General features: G+C 40.7%; 1 protein-coding gene across 6 annotated transcripts in view; it reads left to right on the top strand.

The window, feature by feature from the left end:
- The window catches only part of cep112 (centrosomal protein 112), a 92,254-nt gene that overhangs the window by 44,054 nt on the left and 23,310 nt on the right, over nucleotides 1-24,890 (top strand). For all 6 annotated transcript variants that reach the window (XM_037978736.1, XM_037978737.1, XM_025007172.2 and 3 more), the window contains 3 exons: nucleotides 4,101-4,283; nucleotides 9,561-9,791; nucleotides 21,338-21,400. In XM_037978736.1, the coding sequence (XP_037834664.1) occupies nucleotides 4,101-4,283; nucleotides 9,561-9,791; nucleotides 21,338-21,400 (477 nt within the window). The remainder of the gene's footprint in view (nucleotides 1-4,100; nucleotides 4,284-9,560; nucleotides 9,792-21,337; nucleotides 21,401-24,890) is intronic.

Here is a 24,890-nt window from a genome sequence, read left to right on the forward strand (position 1 = left end):
AGTTCACTTATCATTTCATCTCTGCTGCTCCTCTTCAATTAAAAGTCAAGATATCTTTTACTGGAACTCACTGAAATGAATCTCACTGACAGAGCGATGCTCATTTTAATTAAACCTGAGCAATGGTTATTATTGGAGGCAGCTGATCTTATTATAAAATCCAGTTAGAATAGATAAAATCTTTATTATTTCAACAGACTTTAACAGGATGATTAGTTATATGTTTAGCATACGAGGCACAAGTTTAAACCGAACACTTGTCTGAAAGCTAATGCAGTTTTTAAGTTACATTTGTGTTTGTAACACTTGACAAAACTACCCAATAAACTGTCATAATCAGGCAGCTTTTTATAGGGAATAATTCCACCATGATGACGAAGACATTTATACATTTTTATAAATATTTGTTTAATTGTGCTCCTAAATGACGCCAAGAATAGGACTAGTAATAATAGGTCGTATTGCCCTGTGGTTGTATATACAGTGTGATCATGTGGAAAAACATGAGCCGGGGGGGGTTGTCTGCAGCACTAACTGCTGTAACATCTCTATTTCCCATGTGTGTCCACAACATGATTGCTTCCCAGCCATCAAACTGGCACTCAACCTGTGTGTTAATAAGCACACTAACACTCATTTTCTGGCCAGATGGAGTTCACGTTGCATGTAATTTGCTGTAGATTGATAGAAACGGAGGATATGAGGCCAGATTTATTTGCAAAGAGTGGAGGAACCGTTCTCTTATTGATTTGCAACAAGGTTGAACTGTTGTGTTTGAATTATATATATTTTTTTCCCTTGGGGGAGGGTGGCTCGTGTCACAAAAACGAAAAATCAATGGGAATTATTTCTCTTTCCCACTGACAAAGAAATCACACAGTTGCCTGCTAAACCACCAAAAGGACATTTTTATTCCTTTGTATTGATTCAGTAAACGTGAAGAATAATCAGTGTTCTGAGTTCAAGCTGCACTGTCAATCTGAGAAATAACGTTTTCTGTCCTATGTAGAAAAACAGGTAAGCAATTACAGATTTCCAAGAAGCATTCAAGTGATGGTGAAGTTGACAATTAAAGAGAACCACACAGTGTAAGCGGCACATCAAGGATGATTAAAAACCCACAAAGGCTTTGGGATGATCTTTGTATGAAAGTTAACAAAACTAGCTGTTAGAAATAAAAAAAGAAACAGAAGCATTTGCTCCCATAGGAAGATGCTTTGACATTCACAAGAACTGGGATTTTGGTCATTTTTTTTGTCGTGTTCATATTTTCCAGTAGCTGTGGTTTACTTGTGGGATTAACTGATTTTAAAGGCCTTTATGTCTGATTTGTAACTCCATAGAAATTGGTGCCACAAGATGGCAGAGGTTAGGTTAGTTTATTGGGGAATATATATATATATATATATTCCCCCAGAGGCAGGTTCACTGAGGCTTTAAGTGAGGAATGATAAAAGCACGAGTTGTTTTCCCCTATTTTCATTAAACTTTCTGACAGATTTGCCACTTAAACACAGCCTGAACACAAAGCTGCTTTGGAGTCATGAGCTTAACAGTTAAAGGAAATGCTCAACAAGTTCTCATCAGTTGTCAGACTGTGGCAATAAATGATAAAGGAGTCTAGGTTTTAGATGTGTAGCTAAAGATGCTCTTCTCCCAATACTCTGTGCCACTCAGCGGCCAACAAACCCTACAATAACGGGAAAAAAATCTTTGCTTTTTTTTTTACTATTTCTTTGCCTTCTTTCATGCTTTCCAGCCTTCCCTGCTGGGACCAGACAGCCCTCCTCTTCTGAACCCCTCTTCCCTCCTCCTCTGTTCCAAAAATGTCAGATATCCCCCTCAGCACTGAAAGAAGCCCATTACCTCATTATCTTGCTTTAATTCATGCAATACATTCACACTGTGTCTGAGGCACCAAGCTGTGCTCTAACTGACTCAGTCTTCCCTCATAATCGCAGAGCTGGTCCTTTTAAGAACCACAGCATCCAACACTGCACGTGCACTGTGTGATGTCATGGACAGGCTTTCTGCTGGTTCTGCTTTGTCATCTACTTTATTCATTCATTTTGTTTTTGTTTATCCATTTTATCCATTGTTTATTTTGTCCAGAAAACCTCTGGTTGAACACTGTTCCTTATTTCTGACAAGCTATTTTCTGCTGTCCTTTTGGACTTCTGTGATCCAAGGGTCTGCCTGTGAAGTTTTCAGCTGTTATTTGGTCTCTTGTATGAATGCTGCTATCCCTGAAGAAAATTTTGTCTGGATTTGTGTCTTTTACATGTTTGAATAGAAAAGGCAGCAATGTATGAAGTGATCTTTTGCCTTTTTATTTCAAAGAAAGTCTGGCTGCTCGGAAGCAAAGTAAGTTAGGGATAGTTTAAAACCTTCACACAATACTTTATGTATTCTTCTGTAGACAACATTCACATCAACAGTGGCAGCATTTGGGAGATGTTGCCCATATTTTCATAGTGTATGTCTGTTGTTGATTTTTTTACAAGAAATAAGCATATGTGTGGGTTATGTTTAGATGTTTAAATGCCCCGTCTGTTTTATCATCTGAGCCGCTTTGATAAAAATACATTTTAATCCATCTGTATATCCTATTGTCACCCCTTTTGATGGACATTTGGCAAAACTATATCAAAGTTGGGGAAGAGTGAATTCATAGTTGCCAAAATGGAAATGTCTATTGTAGCCTTGCTCTCAGTTTTGGAGACCAAATCCGGCTTCCTGTAGCTAGCCCCTCATTCATCACCTGTTCTGAATAGCATGCAACATTAACAGATAACGCCGCGGACAGAGCAGACGTCGAACACAGAGGCTGTCGATCTTTGCTTCTCCGGCTGGCCAGGTTGGGTGCCGTCATGGACAATGTGCAAGGATTAGCTTCAAAGCAGGGAGGCGATCAGGCCCCAGGCCCCTGCTGTCCTTTCAAGGCTCAGACTGGGCCTGCGCATTTGGATGATGTGGGGGTCACTTGTCCCCCCCCCACACCCCCACCCCCACCACCCCNTTTTCGCACAGGAAAAAGCCTCGTGTCACCCCCACCCCCACCACCACCACCACCAAGGGAGAGTGGGAACGGAGCGGAGCCTGGGAAAGGCTTGGGAGCTTGGGTGTGGGAGCTGCAGCAGCCAGGCTCACCTCTCAGCAGGTGACTCCGCTTACAGCTGGGCGGGTAAACAGACTTGTTTCAGCTGACAGGATGATTAAGCCTTGAAAAATTGGAGCTTTTTTGTTCCATTCGAAGGTTTTTTTTTTCTGTTCCTCTACTGTATTGTGATTTGTGGGGGTGACACACTTGTCAGACTGAAGTCTTTAGCGAGTTTATGTTTTCACCAAGCCTTCCTGTTGGACTATTTACACAAATCTTTACTACACTTCGACTTTAGATTCAGGTCTTTAGCACAAAAATCCCTAAAGATCGCAGCCTGCTAATCGCCTCACAAGCATTTTCTTCTGAACTCTGAGAGCAAGGAATCTGATATTGATGTAAAGATTAACTCAAAGGCTCTGATAAAAGTAAAAACACTGTCAAGAATTGTTAAGCATCTTTTCAAAGTTGCTACCCTCGCCCCCCTATTAAGCTTTTTTTTTCTGATTAGGGTTATAATTATAGTCATATTCATTGCTTAAGCCGATTTTCACATGCTGTCAGGCGCATAGCATGGGGCATTGGGCAGTTACTGCGACCAGATGGCTAACCCCTGCCAGCTTTCTTGCATAGCAGAAACTAACTGCTCTTTTTATATGCCGATCTCTGAATGGGACGAATTCGAAGAGCGCGAGTGGGACATTGAGGGCCAATCTGTACGTTTAGCAGGGGAGCTGGGTAAGTAGGGGGAGCAAGGCAGGTGTAAACGCATCAGATCGTGTCATTCTCCGACAAATATCAGGAGGCAACGAAACTTTGTTTCCCACGTTCTTTTTAGTTGTGCCAAAATAGTTGGGCACATGGGCGTTCTGGTTGGAGGGCAAGTGGTGGAAGGAACGGGTTGAAGAAAGGATGTGGATGGACAAGTTGTCATGACGACAGGGTTGCGCTGAGTGTGTGTTGGCTGATGAAGTCTCTTCTCGCCCGCTTGTCCAATCAGATGGCTGAGCAGCACGCGCAGCACGAGCAGGAGAGGACGCGGCTACAGCAACAGCACAGCGCGGAAAAGGACAGCCTGGTCCAGGAGCACCAGCGGGAGGTGGGCAACCTGGAGAGGCAGGCCAGGGCCACCCTGCAACAGCACCAACAGCACCAACAGGAGTGGAGGAAGCGCGATGCCCAGGTAGGGGGTCTCGACAGATCCACGATCGCGCTCGCACACACACACACACACACAAGACACTGACCCGCCGCGCTCCTGTGGACAACCATTTTGTATTTTGCCCATTAACGCTGTCCTGGGGTTTCAAAAGCACAGCAGGTTGAGACACTTTTTCCTTGAAACGAGACACATGTTGACACCAGGTGTGAATAATTTTAAAGATTGCTGGGTATTGAGTGCGATAATACTCAAGAATTTCGTTACAACTCTTTGAATAACAATACATTTGACAACGGTGCCCACGCGTTGGATTAAAATACAAAGACTTAAAAAATAAAAAAAGTTTTACCCTTCCTAACTTTTTCAGTTAGTTTGATGCCTTTTATTTTTTTATTCATTTTTTTAACCATAGAAAACTTTTTGGAAATCAGAAAAAAAGACCTAAAATTCAAAAACCGCTGGAGTCCACATGAAGCAGAAGTTAAAAATACCAAGCTTTTGTTCAGTTTGAAAATGTTTTTCTTTTCGTTTGCCATTTTGGACGCCCATTTAAGTGTCCTGTGCCGCCAGCAAAGTGTATCTTTTTGCCAGGGCTTTGTCCTCTCACTGCAGGTAGTCATCTCCTCCTGGAAACCGACGGTTATTCCCTTATTACAGCACTTTGGTTCACAATGACTGTAAGATATTTGGATCTAAATAATTGGATATCTCAGACTTTGAAGGGTTTTTCTGTCGTTGTTGAACCAAAACAGCAAGACTTCAGCTTATAAGTCCTCCGCTGTGTCCTCGCCGCTCTTCAACCTGGGCTGGGCTGGAGCTCTGTGGGAAGCTATTGGACAAATTAGCCCCCAACTGAGGATGTGTTTGACTCTTTAGGCTTTCTGATGAAATGAAAATTGTCAGCATGCAGACTTTTTCTTCTTTCTTTTGGCTATTTGCTGGAGACAGATCCAGGCAGACATAAGTTTATTATGTATTTGTGGACTAAATGCCCTCATTAAATGAGCGCACAGATGGCTTCAGACCAGAATAAATGACAAAGAAAATGTGGTTGGCATAGAAAATTTTATATAGGAAGCACACTGAGTTCAATTTAGACACAATTCATAAGATGAGGTTAATTTATTTATGTCACACTTAAGAGTAGTTATCATATATAAAAGACAAAGTTTCTAATTTGCTTTATCTTAATTTTTTGTTACTGTTTAGAATAGAAAAGCTCCCTGTAAGGTGGGAAAATTCTATGTTGTTAGAATATTCTTCTGTTTTTTTTTTCTTTACATTTTACTACAAACTCACAGCTCGCATATAAAAGTCCTCCAAAGCGACATACTAATATTTCTTTAGTGTTCAACTTGTTTTAAGCAATCCAAAACGTCTTTAAAGACAGAAGCTGTAAAACATGTTTTATGTCTTAGTTCCCCTGTGATGTGCCTTGATCTAATATGTTTGGGGAGTGTCTTTCACGGCAAGCGAACGTGGCAGCTGCTGCTGTGTGATTTGCGTAGCTGCCGTCTCCACGGGACAGTTGTGCTAATAACGTGCCGTCCTACTCGTGTCAAAATGATGTGCAGTTTGACAAATCTCACAATCTGAGGAGGTGACAGGGAAAAAAAATAAACCTTCCCAAGCCCTCAGTTTGTATTCTCGGTTTCCATTTGCTCGTGCAGCATTTTAAATAGCAATCTGACGCCTGCCTAATGTCAGACATTCAGAATTATTGTTTTAGGCCTTGGAAAGATGGAGAATATAGATGATGGGATGTAGGAGAGTTTGACTTTTTGTTCAAGGATGCTTCTAGGGAGGTGACATGATAGCGTCACATTGCCTATTAATCTTTTTTGTATGCTTGCTTTGGAAAAACATCCTTCAATGTCGTGAAAATAAGAAATCAATTTAATGCGTACTGAAAGTATTGAGCACATCTTCAACCATTTCTCTCATGTGTCCAAGAGTCCATTATTTCACTTCGCCACCCGCAGACGGTCAGATAAGTCGTGATTTTTATTGACTGACGTGTCAAAGAACTGAACTGACTTTTTTTTTTTTTTTTGCTGCTTGCCTGCTTGAATCAGTAGGACGGTGGCAGCTAGAAAGTTTGCAAGGGAAGGGAACAGCTAATGTCAGTCACACACTCCCTCAGTATGAGTTATACCTACTCATCCTCTTGTTGTGGTGAGACACTAATAAATAGAGTTCCCGGCTGCTGACTTGTGTTTGAGAAGGAGAGCCGATGAGTCGTAGCAGCAGCTGCAGGGAAGAGCTAAAAAAAAATCAAACCCAATTGTCTTTGTCCCACCAGAGTGTGTCATTAAAAAAAAAACCAAACATGTAGCTGTAACTCATTATAAAGGCTGCATCACCCTTCTGTTGTGTATTTGGGGCTTATAGATCATTCACATGGTGATATGTCATTCCCTTTCCTTTGTTTGTAGCTAAAATGAGAGCTAAATGTTTGGGGATTACAGTCCAGTTTATCGCTGACCTCCTCCCAACTCTCCGGATCAATTCTTATCTGCTTTCTTAGAAGATTAAATAATATCTTTACTGTTGTTAAAAATACCAAAACGTGAAGGGAAGATTCCAGCGGTTGGTCGATGATGGCCGACGATCTTGCTGCTGAAACGCCCGCAGCCAGTTGCGTATTGTTCTGTTGGCTGATCAATGCCCCCCAGAGGATGAAGCCTTTTCCTCGACTGTTTCCAGCATCCACCACCTGCATGCTTTCCTCTTCCTGAAATCGTTCCTTGTGTGTGTTCATGTCAACCCATTTCACATTTTCCACAATCCTGAAAATGTTTTTTTTGTTTTTTTTGAAGCTTTGTCACAATTTAGTAGCCTTTAAACGGCAGATTGACCTACTCGGATATATAACCCGCTCGTGCGCTATCGGTCATACCGCGCTTAAATTTTGTGGCAACAGTTTAATTAATTTGAGGTCTTGTTTTTGCAAATCTCAGAAACCTTTCATTTCGTATTTTTCTCCACCTGTTCTTCCTCAAAACTCATTTTATGGGAATGACTTTCCAGGATAATTATTTCTTTTCTAATGGAACGTACACACCATCTGGACTTCAAACAGCATGGGAGAATGTGAGGGCTTTGTGAGTTTCTTTTTTTTTCTCTCTTCTCCTGAGTCTTGGTGGACTAAATTATGATGCTGTCAGTTTTTCAAAGCCTTACAATCCCAAGTACGTGATTAAACTCAGTCAAATGAAAAAGGGCGATGACAGACAAAAGTCAAAGCTGACATGAAAAGGACAAAACAGACTAGGATTGTCTTCGTCGCTGCGTGTTCTCGTTCACATCTTATTTTGTTACCCATTAACAAAGAAATATGCCACAAGAATTAAGTGTTTATCAGATTGCCTAAGTTTAAAATAGTTGAATCTCCCCCCATAATGTTGATTTTTCTATGTTAAATCCTGCTAGATTACCTAAACAGTAACTTGGTGCGATAAGATGAACTCCTCCTTTAAAAGATTCCTTTACTTTGTCTTGATTTGTGCTGCTTCTGATCACAGCTGATTCATCAGTGAACGCGAATGTTCTGTGATGTTACGACATGCTCGTTTACAAGCCGTGAAGTTATTTATCATGCACGTACATCATCACACGCAGGACTTCAGCCAGATCCATGTTTATCTGTCTGACACATGTGAGACAGTCACCGTGACGCTCAAATGGGGCTCATTTGCACAAGCAATTATTGTGTTTTGTACATAATGGAAGGACTGCGCATGATAATATGCAGCGACAAAACTATTCTCATTGTACCCAGTGTTTATTATTCTCATTATCAGTCATGTAAAGAGTGATTTCTAATTTAAATTACAAAGTTACGAAACAAACGTGTTTTTGTTGCAAAGCCGTTTTCACAAAGGTTTAGACAAAAATATATCAAAACAATGTTTGCAGATTATAATTTAATAATATTGTCATTTTCTTTCTCTCAAGACCAAATGCATAGTTTGTAGCTTTTATTGATGTCTCAGCTGAATGAGTTTTGCCCAACATTTTATCTAAAGATCTTGTGCTTTTAGCAAAAAAAACTGCTTCTGTTACACATACTCTTTTAGATTTTTAGATTTCTATGTCATTGCTAATGCCTCTCTTGTGGAAGATTATAATTTTATCATCCTAAAAAGCTTTTTTTTATTATTTTTTTGGAAGAGAAATTGATGTTAAAGACTCTCGGGGACTCACATCTAATAGTTGCTTGCCCTTGGGGGCAGAACCGGAGCAGCGAAGCCGTTAATGATGCGAGACAGCGTAGCAAGACCGGATTTATTTTTCTGTGTTTTTATGCTAGTATGTGACCGATAAACTGGATCACGCGTGGCTGTTTTGTTTGTACATGTGTGCAGCTGTCTGTTTGTGCCACTTTAGGCGAGCCTATAACCCGTAGCCGCAGCATCTGTCTGTTTTTGTGACAGTCCTTTGAAGTCCCTTTTGATTCTCCCCAGCGTCCCCTAAAAAAAGACTTCAGACACTTGCTGTCTGATTGCCTTTTAACATGGTGTTGTCCTGGGATGCCCGGGCTTTTTGGGGCAGGCAGGAGGCAGTGCGCTCAGTGGAAACCAAAGTTTAAAAAAGGATAATGAGGATGTGCAATAACTGGGGAATAAGTGCAATACAGGTGAGGGAGTCTGAAACACCCATCCGCATGTCAAATAACAAACATGCCCTCTTTCGTATTTAAAACTCGCAGCACTCTTCTTCATTGTTTTTTTTCCTAAACAACTGTTATCATCTCAACTGTAGTACTCCATTTTAACGAAACTACAGGATTATTTCTCCTCTGGTCATCTCCCACACTCCTGCGATGTCCGACCTGTCTATTTCTGGTGTCCATGAGGTTGTACTTATTAGCATTTCTCCCATGTAATGTTCACTCTCACTGGCAGAACTATTAAAAGGCTCTTCAGAGAAAGCTGAAAGGTTCAAAGAGAGAGTGGAAGACAGGGGTCAGGCCATCGCAGAGGCCACCACCCACATGCACACAGAGCACAACAGAAACCCTCGAGTTTGTTTGTGAAAGTGAGACACATGTTGCACCCACAGATAAACCGCCGAGGCACTCCTTCATACTGCATCTAATTATTTCTCTTCATCTTTCTTTCCTCAAAGCATTTCTTTCTCAGTTTATGCAGTAAATATGTCTAAATGTTCTGAAAGTCTGCACACACGTGCTTCATAATAAAAGCCATCGCTGATTTGAAGAAGTAAAATTAGTAGCATTCATGTTCCTAAATGTTTGTTTTTTTCTTTCTCTCCATTTCTTTCTGTATTATCCAGAGTATTTCGGACTTGGAGGCCCAGGTGTCGAATCTCCATGAAGAGCTCCAGCAGGTTCACGCCCAGCAGAAACAAAAGCTGGCTGAGATGGCAGTGCTCCAGGAGGAAGAGAGGCAACGAGCCGTCCTGGACAAAGAGGCATCCCTGGACCGGCTCCGCTCGGACATGGAGCGAATCATCAGCGACCTCAAGAGAAACCATCAGCAAAAGACCGATGCCGCTCATGAGAAGGTGAGCACAAGTTGTGAGGAAAAAGAGGAGACATTGTCACAGAGATGAGTCACTGTCACCTTTTTTTTAATTATTTTTATTTATTCTGTGACTATAAGAGGAACATGACTTTAATGATAATATTTCTGTTCCCAAAATCACATTTTTAAAAGCAAATTTAAACAAATATTTAAATTAAACAAGACAGAAAAGATGGCAAAACTACACCAAAAAAAACAACTTCAGGAACAGCCGTTCACACAAGACATAAACAACCCCAGACTTAGCTCATAAAGAAAAGGTGGAATAAAAAAATCAACCCAAAGACAAGTTGCACCTCTGCTGGTGGGAAAATTGATCTCCATCAGTGCTAAAGTGAAATAAAGATTAGAAAAAGATAGGAAAGGGAAGCTGCCTCTTCTTTAATGCTGAGGCCTAAAGCACACTTTTCTTCACACTGATCTGTCCCCGAATATTGGGAGTTGAGATACTGAATAAGACCTATATCAACCCAGGATCTCACAAATTTGTTTCAGATCAGGTTTACTAACAGGCATTTCCTTTTAGATATCAGAAATGTTCCCACGTTCTGTTTTACTCCTCTCACATAAATCGCTGAATTTCATTCTATAAATTCTTGTTTGAGGGTGAAAACATCTGTTTTATGAAGTCTTTGCTCTTCCTTCTTACATATTTCCTGCATACTGCTACAATATTTATCCATATGTCCTTTTGTGAAGTCTGTTTTAGGTTATACACTGAAAGATACACCACTTAAGTTGTTTAATTTATACAAATATTAGGGATATTTTGTACATTTGAATGTGTAAATATAGAGTTCTTGATTCATGCACTGGAAATGCACTTGTTGTTTTCTGTCTGCAAGTTGGTCCGATCAGACTTAGCACAGATTTGCGACTGGTTGTCATGCTCAATCAGTCATATATACAAGCATATTTGCACAAAATATGCATGTGTAGCTAAACAATGCAAAATATTGTTTGCAAAAACTATTTTTTAATGATGTATTATTCCTTAAACGGGGAGTAAAGATGTCAAACTTGAGATCGAAACTTATTAAGAGAAATTAGGTGAGAGCTAAGCTCATTTTTTTGATACATTACATGGCATACCCAGAGTAGTCGCCTCCTACTGGCCAATAAGCAAAATGCAGGTTTAAATCGCCTGTGCATGGGCTTTGTTTTTCAGACCTGGATCCATCTGTTAAATTATACAGTCCTAATTTTGACACATTACTAAACAAATCTCTAAGAGAAATCTTCTCATTTTTTTCTGCAAAACCAATCTGTTTTTGCATTTTTGCTGTTTTGGCAAACCAGAAAATACTGCTTTGTATCTTCAGTAGTTCGTCACCTTTCTGTTTTTCTTTGTTTCTCTCTTTCTTTGTGCTTTTTGCACCTTTTACCACCTTAGTAACTGGACCCACCTTTGTGAAATCACCGGTAATCTTTAGCTCGTCTAGCAGGAAGCTGACCTAAGGTGGTGTTGATCAGAACTTAATCCCTCCGCAGGGCCCATCAAAGAGAGTATTTTTCATTAGACAACATCCCACAGCAGCTGCACAGCATTAGCCCCGGAATGCAGGGACCTCCAAAGCACCCAGGCGCCATTTTGGCTCCATATGGCACACAGAACCAGGGTTACTGTAGTGAGGAATCTAAGGAAAAACAATGTCCTGATTACAGTGTAATCCACATTTGGAAAAATGACCTTGTTTTATTAATTCCTCTTGTGGGTATGAGGAATCTGTAGACAGGTATTTTATCTGTTAGGCACACTTTAGTTCCTTTTTCTACCTTGCATCTTTTTTGTATAAAATGGAAAAAAATGACCCCCAGTTGCTTGGCCATCTGAGATGGATTCGAAGCAGTGAGGCAGTTTGTTGAACTCAGACAGATAACACTTTCTGCAGTGTGCTACTTTCACTTTTTATAAGAAAGATTAATGATTTTTTTTCCCATCCTTTTCTGTCAGCTGAAAGTGCATTCTCCTTGAAAAAAAAAAAAATTCACCAAAGGTTTATCGTCTTATTTTTCTCTGCCTTTGTTGTACTTTCTAATCTGTCTCCAAGTTTGACTTCAGTGGAAGCAAAGAAAAACTTTCACTTTGTCGTTGCACTTTTTTTTTACCACCCGTGGGACTGAAGTCAGTCGGGCCTCAGATCCATATTGACTCGTTCGCCCTGTTTTGTAAGCTAAAAATTTCTCAATCTTTTGATGCCAACAGAAATGCTGTCCTGTGCAGTCCACCATGCTCTTGGAAGCAGTTGCTTTTTCCCTTTTCTTTTTCTTTTTTTTTTTTTGGAACACCGAGAAAGTTCAATATTTATTTAAGCGCGCCATAATCAACACTTCTTTATTAAACAACAGAGAATGTGAGTCGTTTTGACTGTCAATGCGCACCAGAGCGTTTCTGCGAAAAATGAACAAATAAACACGCACCCTAAAGGACGTTCCCAAGCTCTTCCCTCGACCGAGTTGGAAAAGACAGCAGGAGGAGCTCTTGTGGAAAACTGGGAAGAAATACGAAAGATAATATGAGTTANGGGGGGGACTGATGGGTGCAGGCTGAGGAAAAGTTGTGTGGGGGTGTGTGTTAGCCTGGATGCTATTGAAGTTTATCTTTGTCAGTGTGCCTGTGTGTGCGCGTATGTTCACGGGTGAGAATGAGCGCACACAACCTCAGACCTCTCAATCTCCATTCTGCAATGAGGGGACTGCGAGGCTGCCTCTGTGCCTGATAAAAACGCCTCATCTCTTGGCTACAGTGAGCAAGAATCCTGCCTCTCGCTCGCACCGGCTCCTTATCTGACTCTCTTTTTATTTTATTTTTTTCCTGCTGCACACCTTCACCCTTCATCTCTATGTCTTTTCCCTCATCCTCACCTCCCCCTTTAAAGCTCAGAACTTCAAAACTGGCTGTAAAGAGGAACCAGAAGTCTGGGCTAGGCAGTTTGGAACCACTATTTCTTATCATGTGTAAATATATATATTCACGATTCAGGCACTTTAAACACAGTTGATATTTGCAATAAGCGCCTGGTTGAGCTCAAAGTTTTTCAAACTTTTTTTTTTTTCCTTTCTGTTTGACTTCTTAATCTATCATAACAACATCACAACTTCATTCCTTTCAGTACCAGAAACTTGAGATAATGCAGGACAAAAGCTCAAGAGGCCCATAAATAACGTCTGGAACCTTGAATTAGTATTTACACTCAGTCTGGAGAGCACGTCTCTTTGAACCACCTGAAGAGATTAGATGTACAAGTTCTGTCTGATATGTTTGTGTGCACGTCACAGAGGAAAGCACATTGCACAAATATTGCGTGATTCCATTAAAAAAAGAACCCCTGCTTTTATGGATTTTTTTTAATTGATGATGCAAATGGTACCTGTATATTGCAGACAGGAACAGTGAAGCTATCACTTTCTGATTATTAAGTATTTGTACAGCAGAGCTTTTGTGTGTTCTACGTATGTACTTTAAATCAAAAGAATGAGGCATTGTATCACAAAAAAGCAATCAAATATGTCAAACTCACCTGGCACAGACACAGTAGAGCTTTCTCGTTCTCTGACACAGGAACATACCAGTTCAGTCTTTTAAAAAAACAGATAGAAAGGTTTAACCATGAAGTTATAACAGTTTTATTATCGCCTGCTGCTCTAACTCTGTCATATGTCAACAAAAGATGATCTTAGTCTGAAATTCTGGCATCAAAGGCGGTGGGCAATATGTGCTCCTTCATGGACTGCTAGGCCTTTAATTTTAGTTTGTTTTCTTCAGATAATTAATGTGACTTTACATCCCTTAGCTGCACCATAAACTTTCTCTGCTGTATACATGCACCTACATTGGCATGGCATTTCAAATGTTTACGCCTCTTTAGGAGATTTACCACAGTTTGACATCTGCTGGTTCTGTCACCGCCGTGATTTCACTGCAAACAACTTCCCACAAACAGAGCGAAGCAACGAAATTTAACTGATCAAATGTGTGTTTGGATCAACTTCTTCTCATGAATATTTAGCATCTACAGCCCCGTCTTTGCATCTTCGTTTCTTTGACATGGATTGTAAATTATATTTTATCATATTTTTTGAGAAAGTCTGTTTTGAATAAAGGAGAAAAACATTTGAACTATTAAAAAAAAAAAAAAAAAAAAGGGAGAGCGCTGGAGGAGAGGATTGCAACAGACGTTTGGCTCATCCGTTCGGGTACAGACTTTGAAATTTGTTTGGCCCAAGAAAACCATCTGTTTATGACTTTTGTTTGTTGTGCTTTGCGCAGAGCTAACAAGGCAGTCGTTTTATGAGACATGAAATCCTTTACACAGTCCTCCATATGTGAACACAGGAATCCCTGACCTTTGTTTATTGTGGTTTGATAGATTGGATCTTAATGTTCCTTCAACGTGTTGCATTCGTATTTCATATTTCAAACCACCAGTTGTGATCAGACCACCCAGGAGGGTTTTGGTGATAAACATGGAGACGGCTGGTGATTAATTCAGAGCTTACAGCTCTTATACAGTCCCAGCCTTCAGGTTTCTCTTATCCTCTGTAGGTATACGATGTTTGTGGGAATCTGTGCTCAAACTATAGCGTTGTTGCTGCCTCCATTTGTGTTTTATTTAAGGGAAATGTCCTCAAGATGTTCATCTATCATTAAATAAGTTATCCTTTGTGAGAAATATGTTCCTCGTAAACAAGCTGGCAAATGAACACACATTTCCTTAAGTTATGATGTATATTTGTCATTCTTTCAAGAATCATGTGATGCAAGGTTTATTATTGATGTCATCAGACTGATCATTTAAAAATCTTGGACTCCTCTTTTCCTCCATGTGCTCTGCTGAATTATTATCATCACATAAATAGCTGTCACTCAGTCAGTTTTACACATATTGATCTGAAATTTGATCTGGTTGTAGCTGACTCATTCAGAGCGTGACATCTCGCAATATCTCATGAGACTGAGCATAGCGTTAATTTCGAGCTTTGACTAAAACGGCTATAACTGTCATTTCTCAACATAAGATATCTCAGTCTAAACCTCTGGCATGAAAGGCAGCGGGTGATATACATTCCTTCAAGGAATGGTAAGCCTTTAATTCTACTTTTTTCATTGACAGTAGCCAAAGTTGGATTGAAATCACACACGAGGAGAGATGCAAATAATGCTTTCGTTTGATCTGGATCAAGGCAACATCTTTGGTTCCGAGCAAGATTCAGCTGTTTGTTCTGGTCGGTGGTTTTGTATATTTCACTTTGGTTTGGATTCAATCGAAAAGCCTGGAAGTTTAGACCAGATCAGTTTTGTTATAAAAGCTAAAACTTTGCCTGTGAACCGGCACATGAAGGTCTAAAACTGCAGCAGCCGTGTTTACTGACATCTTTCTTTCCATAAACATTAACGTCTCTTTAAAGTTTTATCGCAGAAGCTACAATTAGGTTTCTATATTTTCAGTCCGCATTTTTACGGAGGCGTTGACATCCGTATGAATCCATTCAGCTTTGATCCTGACCTCCTGAGACATTTACTATTTCAGCCAGAAGATGGTGGTACGAGGTTGTTGTCACTGCTGTCGTCATAAGCATGTCTTTGCTTTTTTTCCTCCCGCCACAGCTGACTTATTAGTTTGGTCCTCTGCCATTTGGAGATACACCAAATCATATTATTCCGTCGGTCATGGATTAGGCGAGGAGGAGAAAAACACTAGCTGGGGGATGATCAAAGAGAGCCCCACATTCACCTCACACTGACAAAGCAACTGCAAAACAATGAGACAAGGGGAGGCAAAGCAAGGATTCTGGATTTAGAGGAAAAAGAAACTTTAGGGTGTTTGTTTATTTTGTTGCAAGGCATCCGGATTATTAGATCTCTGCGTCTGAATCCGGGTTCGCCTGCTGCTCGATGGCCGCGCGCTAAAGATTCCGTTGTAAACTCATATTGTGTATGTTTGTACACGTACACATGCTCAGACACATGTGATCCTATTCATCTCCCCGGCGCACCATAAGGCCCGACGGCACAGAGAGAGAAAGAGAGAGGAAAAAGAGAGTGAGTCACCCAGCAGATGAAAGAGTCAAAGTAAAGGCTCTGCTGTCCCAAAAAAAAAAAACGCACATCACACAGCTCCCATGCTCACTTTTTGAAGTCATCCAAGAGGAGGGAGGGAAGCGATACACTTTCTCAATCGCATTAAGACATGGCGTCAGGCAGCTCCCATCTTGTTGCACGCTACAGATTACACTTTTTTTGAAGTAGAGTTTTAAGTGGGACATGATGATATTGGGGTGTTTTTTTTTTTTCTTTTTGGTTTAAATGTCTGTCCACCTGCTTAAGTTAAAGCAGCCTCTGATTCAGCAGCTTATCCGGTGAGCATGTAAAGCCCAGAGCAAACTTTCAGCCCTGACCTTCTGATGTGGGTTACATGTTAAGTCCTTTCAGCCTGATGCTAATGGGTGTAATTAGGAAAAACTGTTGCGTTTAAGGTTCGGCTTTGCAAAATCATGACTTCTGGCTTTTTTTTTTTTTTTTTTTTTTTTTAAATGTCTGTCCACCTGCTTAAGTTAAAGCAGCCTCTGATTCAGCAGCTTATCCGGTGAGCATGTAAAGCCCAGAGCAAACTTTCAGCCCTGACCTTCTGATGTGGGTTACATGTTAAGTCCTTTCAGCCTGATGCTAATGGGTGTAATTGGTTTTCTGATACCAAGAAGTGCCTGTGTATAATCACTGAACGGGCAGCATGTCGGGAGCACATTTGATGTATGTTTATCTGTGTGTGCCTGCTTATGCGTGCGCCCATGATGCATTATTTCTGTACTTTGTGTTGATGCAACGCTGACGCTGAGCAGCGTGGATGAGGAGAATCACTACTGACAGCCATTGATGGCAAACTGTGAAATGGAAATAAAGCCTCTTGTCATTACAGCTCCAACTCTCTCTCTCTCTCTTTCTCTCTCTCTCACACACACACACACACACACACAGACGCTAGAAGACACACAGGCAAGACAGCGATGATTACAGACAAACGAACAAATAACATCTCCCAGTTCTCCCTCGCAAGCAGATTGAACTCAAATTGTTACGAGAGACATGCGTGGTGAACAGAGAGTCGTTTTCACTGCTTACAAATGCAGCTGCTGCTGAAACCGAGAGCTTTGTGGAGCAACAAAATAAGCTTCTCTTTTGAATGTGGATTTTGTTTTTTTGTTTTTAAGAAGTGAACACCATAAATCAGCTCCCCAGTGTGAAGCATGCAGCTTGCTGTATGTGATACAAAACTTAACAACTACTGTGGCGCATCATTCCTGACCTTTTATTGTACCAACATACCAGTTGGCAGTCACGTTGTGTTTTTATCCCTGTGGCAACAAGTCGTCAGTGTAGTCTTCGGTCTTCTGCACTGACGCATTAAAACCATGTCAGTCTTTAGCAAGGAAAGATGGCTGGACATATATGGAAGTAAAAAAAAAACACGTGGAAGCAACATCTTATCCAGGACTGAACGGAATCTTAAAAAACTTTCTTTCTAATATTTTTTTTATTTAGCTTCAAAAAATGCACAAAGCAGCTTACGTGAGGCCTCCGCCCAAATAATAACAGAGATGTGCAATTATTAAAATGAAGCTATAAACACAAAATCAAAGCACTAATAGATGATAATAGAATAAATAACATGTATGTGTGTCTGAAAGGTATTTGTGTTCAGGTACAGACAATTGTGTGTTATGGTTTACATATAATAAGGATAGTAGTTATCTTAAACGCCAACAATAACTCATAAACAATGTTAAAACAGTACAATATTAGGAAAGTATACAATTTTAATAACATTGATTATTGTGATAACGATATCAGGTGACCTAAACCCACATTTACCTTTCACGTCTCTTTTTCTTCTGTCATCACAACGCTAACAACACGCTCCGTGTACTTTAGCATTTCGGCCACTATCATCTAGCCTGTTGGTTCCCAACCTTTTTTTCCTCAAAGCCCCCCTTCTTGTACTGATAGAAAAGCTGCTCTGGGGTAGAAAGCAATGACCCATTTTTTAATTTATTAAGTGTATATAAGAGGATGCAGTGGTGTGCAAAACCCAAAATGTCATGTACTGGTTTAAAAATGTCCCCCTGAACGTGATACGGTGAAATGTTGTTCATGCCGTTTTAAGGAGGTCATATTTAGATTGTGCAGTTAGGACGAATGAGATTTGACACACAAAAAAAGAGTGTGCATGTTTGTGCCAACATATAATTGGCGCTATTTGCGTTGTGTATATGAGGAGTAAATAGCGGGTGCAACTAATGTGCCAAACACGGAGCAAAAAAGAAACGGGCTCTGCACAATGAACCCGAGTCAAATATGTTATTGGCCTGATAATTACATGTTCTGTGAACCATCTTTTGTAAGGTTCTATAAATAGTTTTCAGACAATCTAATAGTTTAGTTCTTTTGAATCTTGTTTCTATCAATGAAAACCGACGCTCTGATTTTCTGTCTCACACTAACAGAAGCCAGCATGCGTTTTGGCACATCACTGAGGAATTCTTACCTGGATTTTTCCTAGTTTTAGCAACAATACCGCAGACCATTCCTGGAATGCACGCCCTGACCAAGCCTCTTTCCAAACAGTTAAAGATCAAAGTCAGGCATGTTTGTCCGTTATCTGTGCTTGAGCAAATGTGTGACGTGTGTGTGTGTGTGTGTGTGTGTGTCTTTAACCATGTGAGAGAAAGTTGTCACACTGCCTGCTGCCACTCCTGTCAGTCTTTATAGTGTGCCCTTTTGTCTGTCTCTGTGTGTTTATGTATGTATGTGTGTGCGTGTGTTTGGCCTGGTTCCCACTGCAGATTATTAATTAAGTTCTGGTAAGCGGTGCATGCTTCGCCTTCAGATCTGCTTCCACTCTCTTTAACACACCACATACACAAAGTATCCGTACACACACACGCACACACACACTTCAAAGCAGCTGCACTCCACACCGCTAGGATTAAGAGGCGATTGAAGAGCCTGATACAGCCTCAAAGTGCCTTCAGCACAAAAATGCCTTTGGCAGGGCACAGGTAGTCTCTTTGAAAAATCCTACAAACTCACACAGACACATATGGCTGGGCTTTTAAATCAGCTCTGTTTTTCTGCCCCACAGTCCAGTGGGGCTCTTGTCCTCGTGTGTACTGTCCGTATCTTCATGTACTTCCAGCCATTTTTAAACGTGTGTTTAGATGGTCCGGCTCTATTATTTATGATGTTGTATAATGCTTTCTGCTGAATTCCCCCGAGCGGCTGTAGGTAAAAGGAATAGGCTAGTAGCTGCCTCTTTATGTTTTTATGAAACATCTGAGCTTGTTTGCGTGTCAGTATGGCAGTATGCCTCCATGAATGTATTAGCATGTGAACTCTAAGTCATATACAGTACAGCACACCCCTCGGTGACAGTGATGATGACGCGCAACTTCAGTGTAAACATTTTCATCAAGCCACATTTTCTTTCTCAAGTTATTCACTTTGAATGAAGAAATTATTAAATGTATCTTTCTGTCTAGCTGTCTGTAGCCGTAGAAAAGACAAAGCAGCCCTGCCACAGTGAAAGGAGACAACATGTGTGTGAGTTACAAAGAATAAGGACTCCATTTGCACCCCTCTCCCACACCAAGTTCTTTTTCTCTTCTTTTCTACACCCTCCTTTGTCCTGCCCACTCTCATCAGCTGCAACGGGGCCCCTAGGGACGAGCGGGCCGCCACTCACAGAGTCCTGGCACAGGAAGACAGGTCCGTATCCGTGGTGACGGCTTTGTGTATCCGCGGTGACAGGTGTGTCCGTTCAGAGCGGACGGCGGTGTTTGTCAGGAAGTGTTTAGATTGGGTGCAGAGCCCAGATGCAGCTCAGGTGTTGATAGCTGCGAGATGGGCGGGGGGGTTCAATGGAGCGGTGTTTGCTCATGAGTTGTTTGTCTGTCAGGGGCTGTCAGGATATGAGAGTCAAGTGAGTGTGTGTTTGTGTGTGTTTTACCACTTTTTAAATAATTTTCCTTAACTAAAGTATAGAAGTCATTTTACACTGGTTCAAAGAGATGTCATAATATTGTCAAGCAGGTGTCACTGAAACAAGTGTAACATCCTGAAATAAAGACAAAAAAATGTCTAAACCATATTTTAGTATGTAAAACAAACTCCTGTTTCCTTTACATCTTTCTTCCACATGCAAGCAAGGGTTTTGGTGAGAAAAAAATAAGATTTGTACAATTACTTCCCAATGTGGAGATTTTTTTTTTTACTTTGTTTTGGTGTATTTGTGTAGATTTGACGGGAACAAGGATTTTAAGATGTGTATCAGCATACTTTACACATGTCAGCTGTGTACACTAAAAAACACAATAACAGATCTGTTTCTACAATACCGTTCTCACTTTTCTCACTCAGACTCACTTTGAACCGACTCTGTTGCCATTAAGGTTTGATCGTGTGCTGCAAACATTCAGGATTGGAAGAAAATGTCTCAAAGGAGAAAAAGCTGCAGTTGTTTTAGGACAATCTTTAGCCAAGTTCTGAATGAATCTTTTATATATATATATATATATATATATATATATATGTGTGTGTGTGTGTCATTGATGTCAACATTACTGCCCCCTACTGGCACAACAGGGGTATTTCAGTGTTTTTGTTGGAATTTCTGCTCTGACAGCATTTTCGCAAATGAAGAAAAAAATATCCAATCAACAAAAAAATCAAAGTAGTGACCAGCCTGAATAATATCCAAAGACATTCTCCTCTTAGCATGAAAGTTACGTTTTGTCAACATCTCCTGAAGAGAATTATATGGTTTTTAAATAATGATCTTTATTCCATGTTAGTTTGAGCCTTTGGCTTCCTACAGTCTTTGTGTAAACCTCCCTGTACTTTCAAGCAACCCATACAATTTCAGCATTTTACACCTACTTATCTTGTTTTACTGTCAAGCCACTTTCTTTAAACTCTGGCCTTTTAATGCAGCTGCAGTTTGTGATCCATCAAATAAACAAGGGTTTAAAAAAATAATTGCACTCAGTAGATGTCCGATAGCACTTCATTCACTCTGATCCGTCTCCACCCTGCCAAGTCCCACAGCTTTTGGGGGGAGGTTCCCCCCCCCTCACTCTGTGGCTAATTGGCAGCAACATTTTAATTCACCCCTCCGATACCCACCCTTCGTGTTAAGTGATGAATTGTTGGTTGGAGATCAAAGGAGATCTGTGCCCACCGTGCACCAGGCTCGTCACTACCTGTTGGCACACATGAGCATCGGGGCTGGTCTGGTGCCAAGAGGCCACAGGCCTGCACCACAGGAACACACTGCCAGGAGGCAGAGGTCAACAAGAGTGTGTATGTGTGTGTGTGTGTGAAAGAGAGAGAATGGGAAGGTTGGGAGGATGATGTGTCGCTGTGCACTTCCTACCAGAAGATTGAATTTCACCTCTCTGTTGTGTCTCTTTGTATCCACCTGTCTGCATATCTCTTTCTCACACCCGCCCCTCTCTTCCTTCTTGTTGCAGGCCAACAGCAGGTTGAAGCAGATTGAGAAAGAGTACAGTCAGAAGCTTGCCAAGTCTGCCCAGGTAATCAGTTTTCTCCTCTGCCCTTTTCTCCTCTTTCTTTTATTTAATATTACTCTTTTCCCACCCAACCGAACAGACAAAATGAGGGGGAGGTGAGGACACTCACTCACTCCTGGACACACAGCTAACCACTGTGGCTTTCACCTTTTTAGGAGAGCCCGCTAAATGAATAAATAATACAGACGCATAATTGGAATCTTTCTTACCTATCTGATTCAATTTTGAAATGTCTAGATTTGATGCATGTGCTCGTTCATTTTACTGCTTGAGCAGAATTTTATGAAGGTTTTTTTACCAGGCTTCAAGCTTGCAGACAAATTGCCTCGCTTAAAACTTCATATTTAACTCATGAGTAACAGAAATCAAATCACTGATAGTCATTTGGAAACTCTGGAAAAAGGCTGGTCAGACACGTCTTCAAACTGATGAGTCTGGAGGCAGTTTTGTGCAGAAAGTAAGTTAATATATAAACTATATTTACAATTCAGATGCCTCTGAGAAGCTAAAAACGTGCCTGATTTTGTTTGATTTGTCTTAAATTGACCACCTTGCGTTTCACCATTTCAATGTAGTTGAAGTTTAGATTCTATGTGTTACATCCAGAGATAATCCTTCATCAGTTCCCATCATATGTTTGTGTCAGTATTGAATTTCAAGTTACCTTTGCAAAAGACTAATGAGATCAAGTTCAGACTAATCAGTGCCTGATTCTGGCAGCTAAGACTGGGTTTTAGATGTTATATCAGTCAATATTAGAAACAGTTTAGGAAGTTTGTGTTGTTATTTTTCATTTTTTCTTGAAGTTCACTTGTGACTGACAAATGCTTCATCCAATCGCCTTCATTTTTTTACATGCTTTTGTGTGACAAATCACTTGATGCTGGTTTGCATGTAGCTTTATAAATGTCCAAACACTGTGGTGGTTGAAGGCAACAAGGAGCACAAGAAGCTGGAGAAATATCAAGGTTGAGTGGTTTCATTGGTCATCGGAGCACTCGGGGCTGTGACCCCAAAACTGACTCCAGCAGAACCCAGGAAGAACCTCAGAAGAGCGCAGTCCCAGGAACAGCTAAGATGCTGCGCAGAACCTTAAAGTTCTCAGGCCACTGGGAGCTTCTCAAGGAAGACCTGAGCCTGAAAGCAGCCTAGCATGCATGATTTTAGACGGTTGAAGTGAAAGTGGAACTACCTGAGTGGAAAGGGCGAGCTAAGAGTTAATATAAGTTTATATGGTGTACTGTAGTGTATATACTCTGTCCACGTATTCCAGTTGTGCTTCTATTGGTTCTTCAGGGTATCTAAAACTTCTCCACCTTTGTAACATCTAAAAGTGAAAATTCACCTGACATCTGTTAAAGTCCCTGTTTATTTTTCCTTTTCTGTACTTTTATATATACCTATATTCTCCTTTTCTGCTTTGCCTCATCCTGTCCTGTAATTCCTGTTTGCTGCCGCTTTGTACCTTTTCCCTCTTCTTTTCCTAGAATCCTCTGGCCACACTTACAATCGGGTCCCATGTGTTAAACATTACAGCATGTCATCTCAACCCATTTAAAGCTCAAGTAATTCTTCTTCCTAAACTCCCTTTAAACCTCTTTGCCATTCAACAAAATGTCTGAAAAGTTCAAGCTGCTTTCCCACACCAGCTTAAAGATCCAAAACACCCTAAGTAGTGTTTACACTACAGAAGAAAAAGGGTTTTCTTCTCAATTATGTAGCGGGCTGAAATATTACAATCATTTGACCATAATTGCACCTTGTTACTCAAAGAGCAGATTCAAAGGGGAGGGTTTTGTTGTTTTTCTTCTTTCTTTTTTTTTTTTCCACCGTCTGTAAATCCCCCACCGTTTTTGAGTTGGCTGGCAAAAGCTCAGAGTTGAAAGCGAGGTTGACAAGCAGATGTTGTGAGAAAACGGTAGCTTATTAGGTTACACAATGCTCAGCTTCAAAAGAAGTCGGATGCTGTGTGAAAGTTCAGCCGTGTTTGCCCGCTTTGGTGATGAAGTGTGCCACCGCAGACGAGCGGTAATGATTAATCCTCCGTTTTTTGGGGAGGATGTAAAGCTGGCACATGTTTAAGAAACACTTTGATATTAAAAAAAAAAAAGAAATCCTCTGTGTGCCAAATTTAAAGCCTTGTTTTAGCGTGTCTCACAGAGAATTATGCAGAACATGCAGTTTATTTGCAAGAATATTAATACGCTCAATTAGTTCAGTGTTTGTGTCATGGGCTTTGGTGGCCTTGTTTTAAAAGGTAAAGGTGGAGCCACGAGCAACTCAGTCAAATGTAAACAAGAGGTCTTTTAAACTCTAAAGCTAACCCCAGTTGTTAACCCCTTAGTGCCTGACAGGGGCCATCCACTGCATGGCTAATAGCCCAATTAAAAGCATAGCATGCCATACATTATCCTGAGGGGGACACAGAAAAACACACCTCACAAGCATATATGTATGCACACTCATCCACATTTCTGTTTTTGCTTTTGTCTCCATTTCACTGCCTCTCATTCACTCACACACACACTCACACAGATCCTCCTAATTAATGTCTCTCAGATTTAGCCGTGTGTATGTGTGTGTGTGTGTTAAGCGTCTCGCTGCGAGTGGTCCTCCTGGGTGACCCGTGAACCGAGCAGGGCTGCGCTCTCTTTCCCTGCTTAATGATCAGATTATAGTGGGTGGTAGTTGAGGTTTGGGTGAGAGATCATTACTTTATCCCCGATCGTCCACCACGGGAGTGTGTCGGAGGTGGGGGGAGTTTTCCATGGCAGGAGATTAAAGTTCACATGCAAATATATCTAATTAATTTCATCTTTATGCTGGTTTTTGAGCATCACAGTGCTCACACGTGACCTTCTGAGCATGTGTTAACCAACTAGAATCTTTTACAGTGTTTGTTCTTTCTGTTCATTTCTTTAAATGTTGGAAAACAGAAATATTGCTGTTGGGTAAATATTTAAAGGGAAAGGGCTAAGAAAAAAAAGAGCATTATTTAGTACCTGGTCAGCAGCAAGCAGCAGAAAACAGATTTAAAAACAACACATTGGAGCATATTTACAGAAAAAAGTACTAAAATTAGACTGCCATCCATTCAATAAAATGAATAATAGTGAATAATCTTGTTGCTAGAGGTACAATGATGTTAAAATCTGTTGTTCACTGAGGCTGTAAAAGCATTAATGCCATTTCTTACATGGAAATTGATTATTGTCCAATATAACACCAAAATGAATTGATTATGTATGAAATTTATGTCTGCAAAAAGAAGTGATGACATAAATTTAGGTGGTTAATTGTTATGTTTTGGTGTTTGGCAGTATTTGTGTAGCCCGATTGGGGGGGGGTAAGATTGAAAGGGCTTCTGCGTCTGTTATAATCGAAGTTTAAATGACAGCATCTGGGATGCTTGGCCCGGTTTTTATGTTTTTCAATCCAGTTTTAATATTGATGCCAGTTACACAGGGACAAAATGTTGTACATGTACGCTGCT

The sequence above is a fragment of the Kryptolebias marmoratus genome, linkage group LG12 (genome assembly GCF_001649575.2).
Source record: "Kryptolebias marmoratus isolate JLee-2015 linkage group LG12, ASM164957v2, whole genome shotgun sequence".
In the NCBI taxonomy this organism is placed as follows: Eukaryota; Metazoa; Chordata; class Actinopteri; order Cyprinodontiformes; family Rivulidae; genus Kryptolebias; species Kryptolebias marmoratus.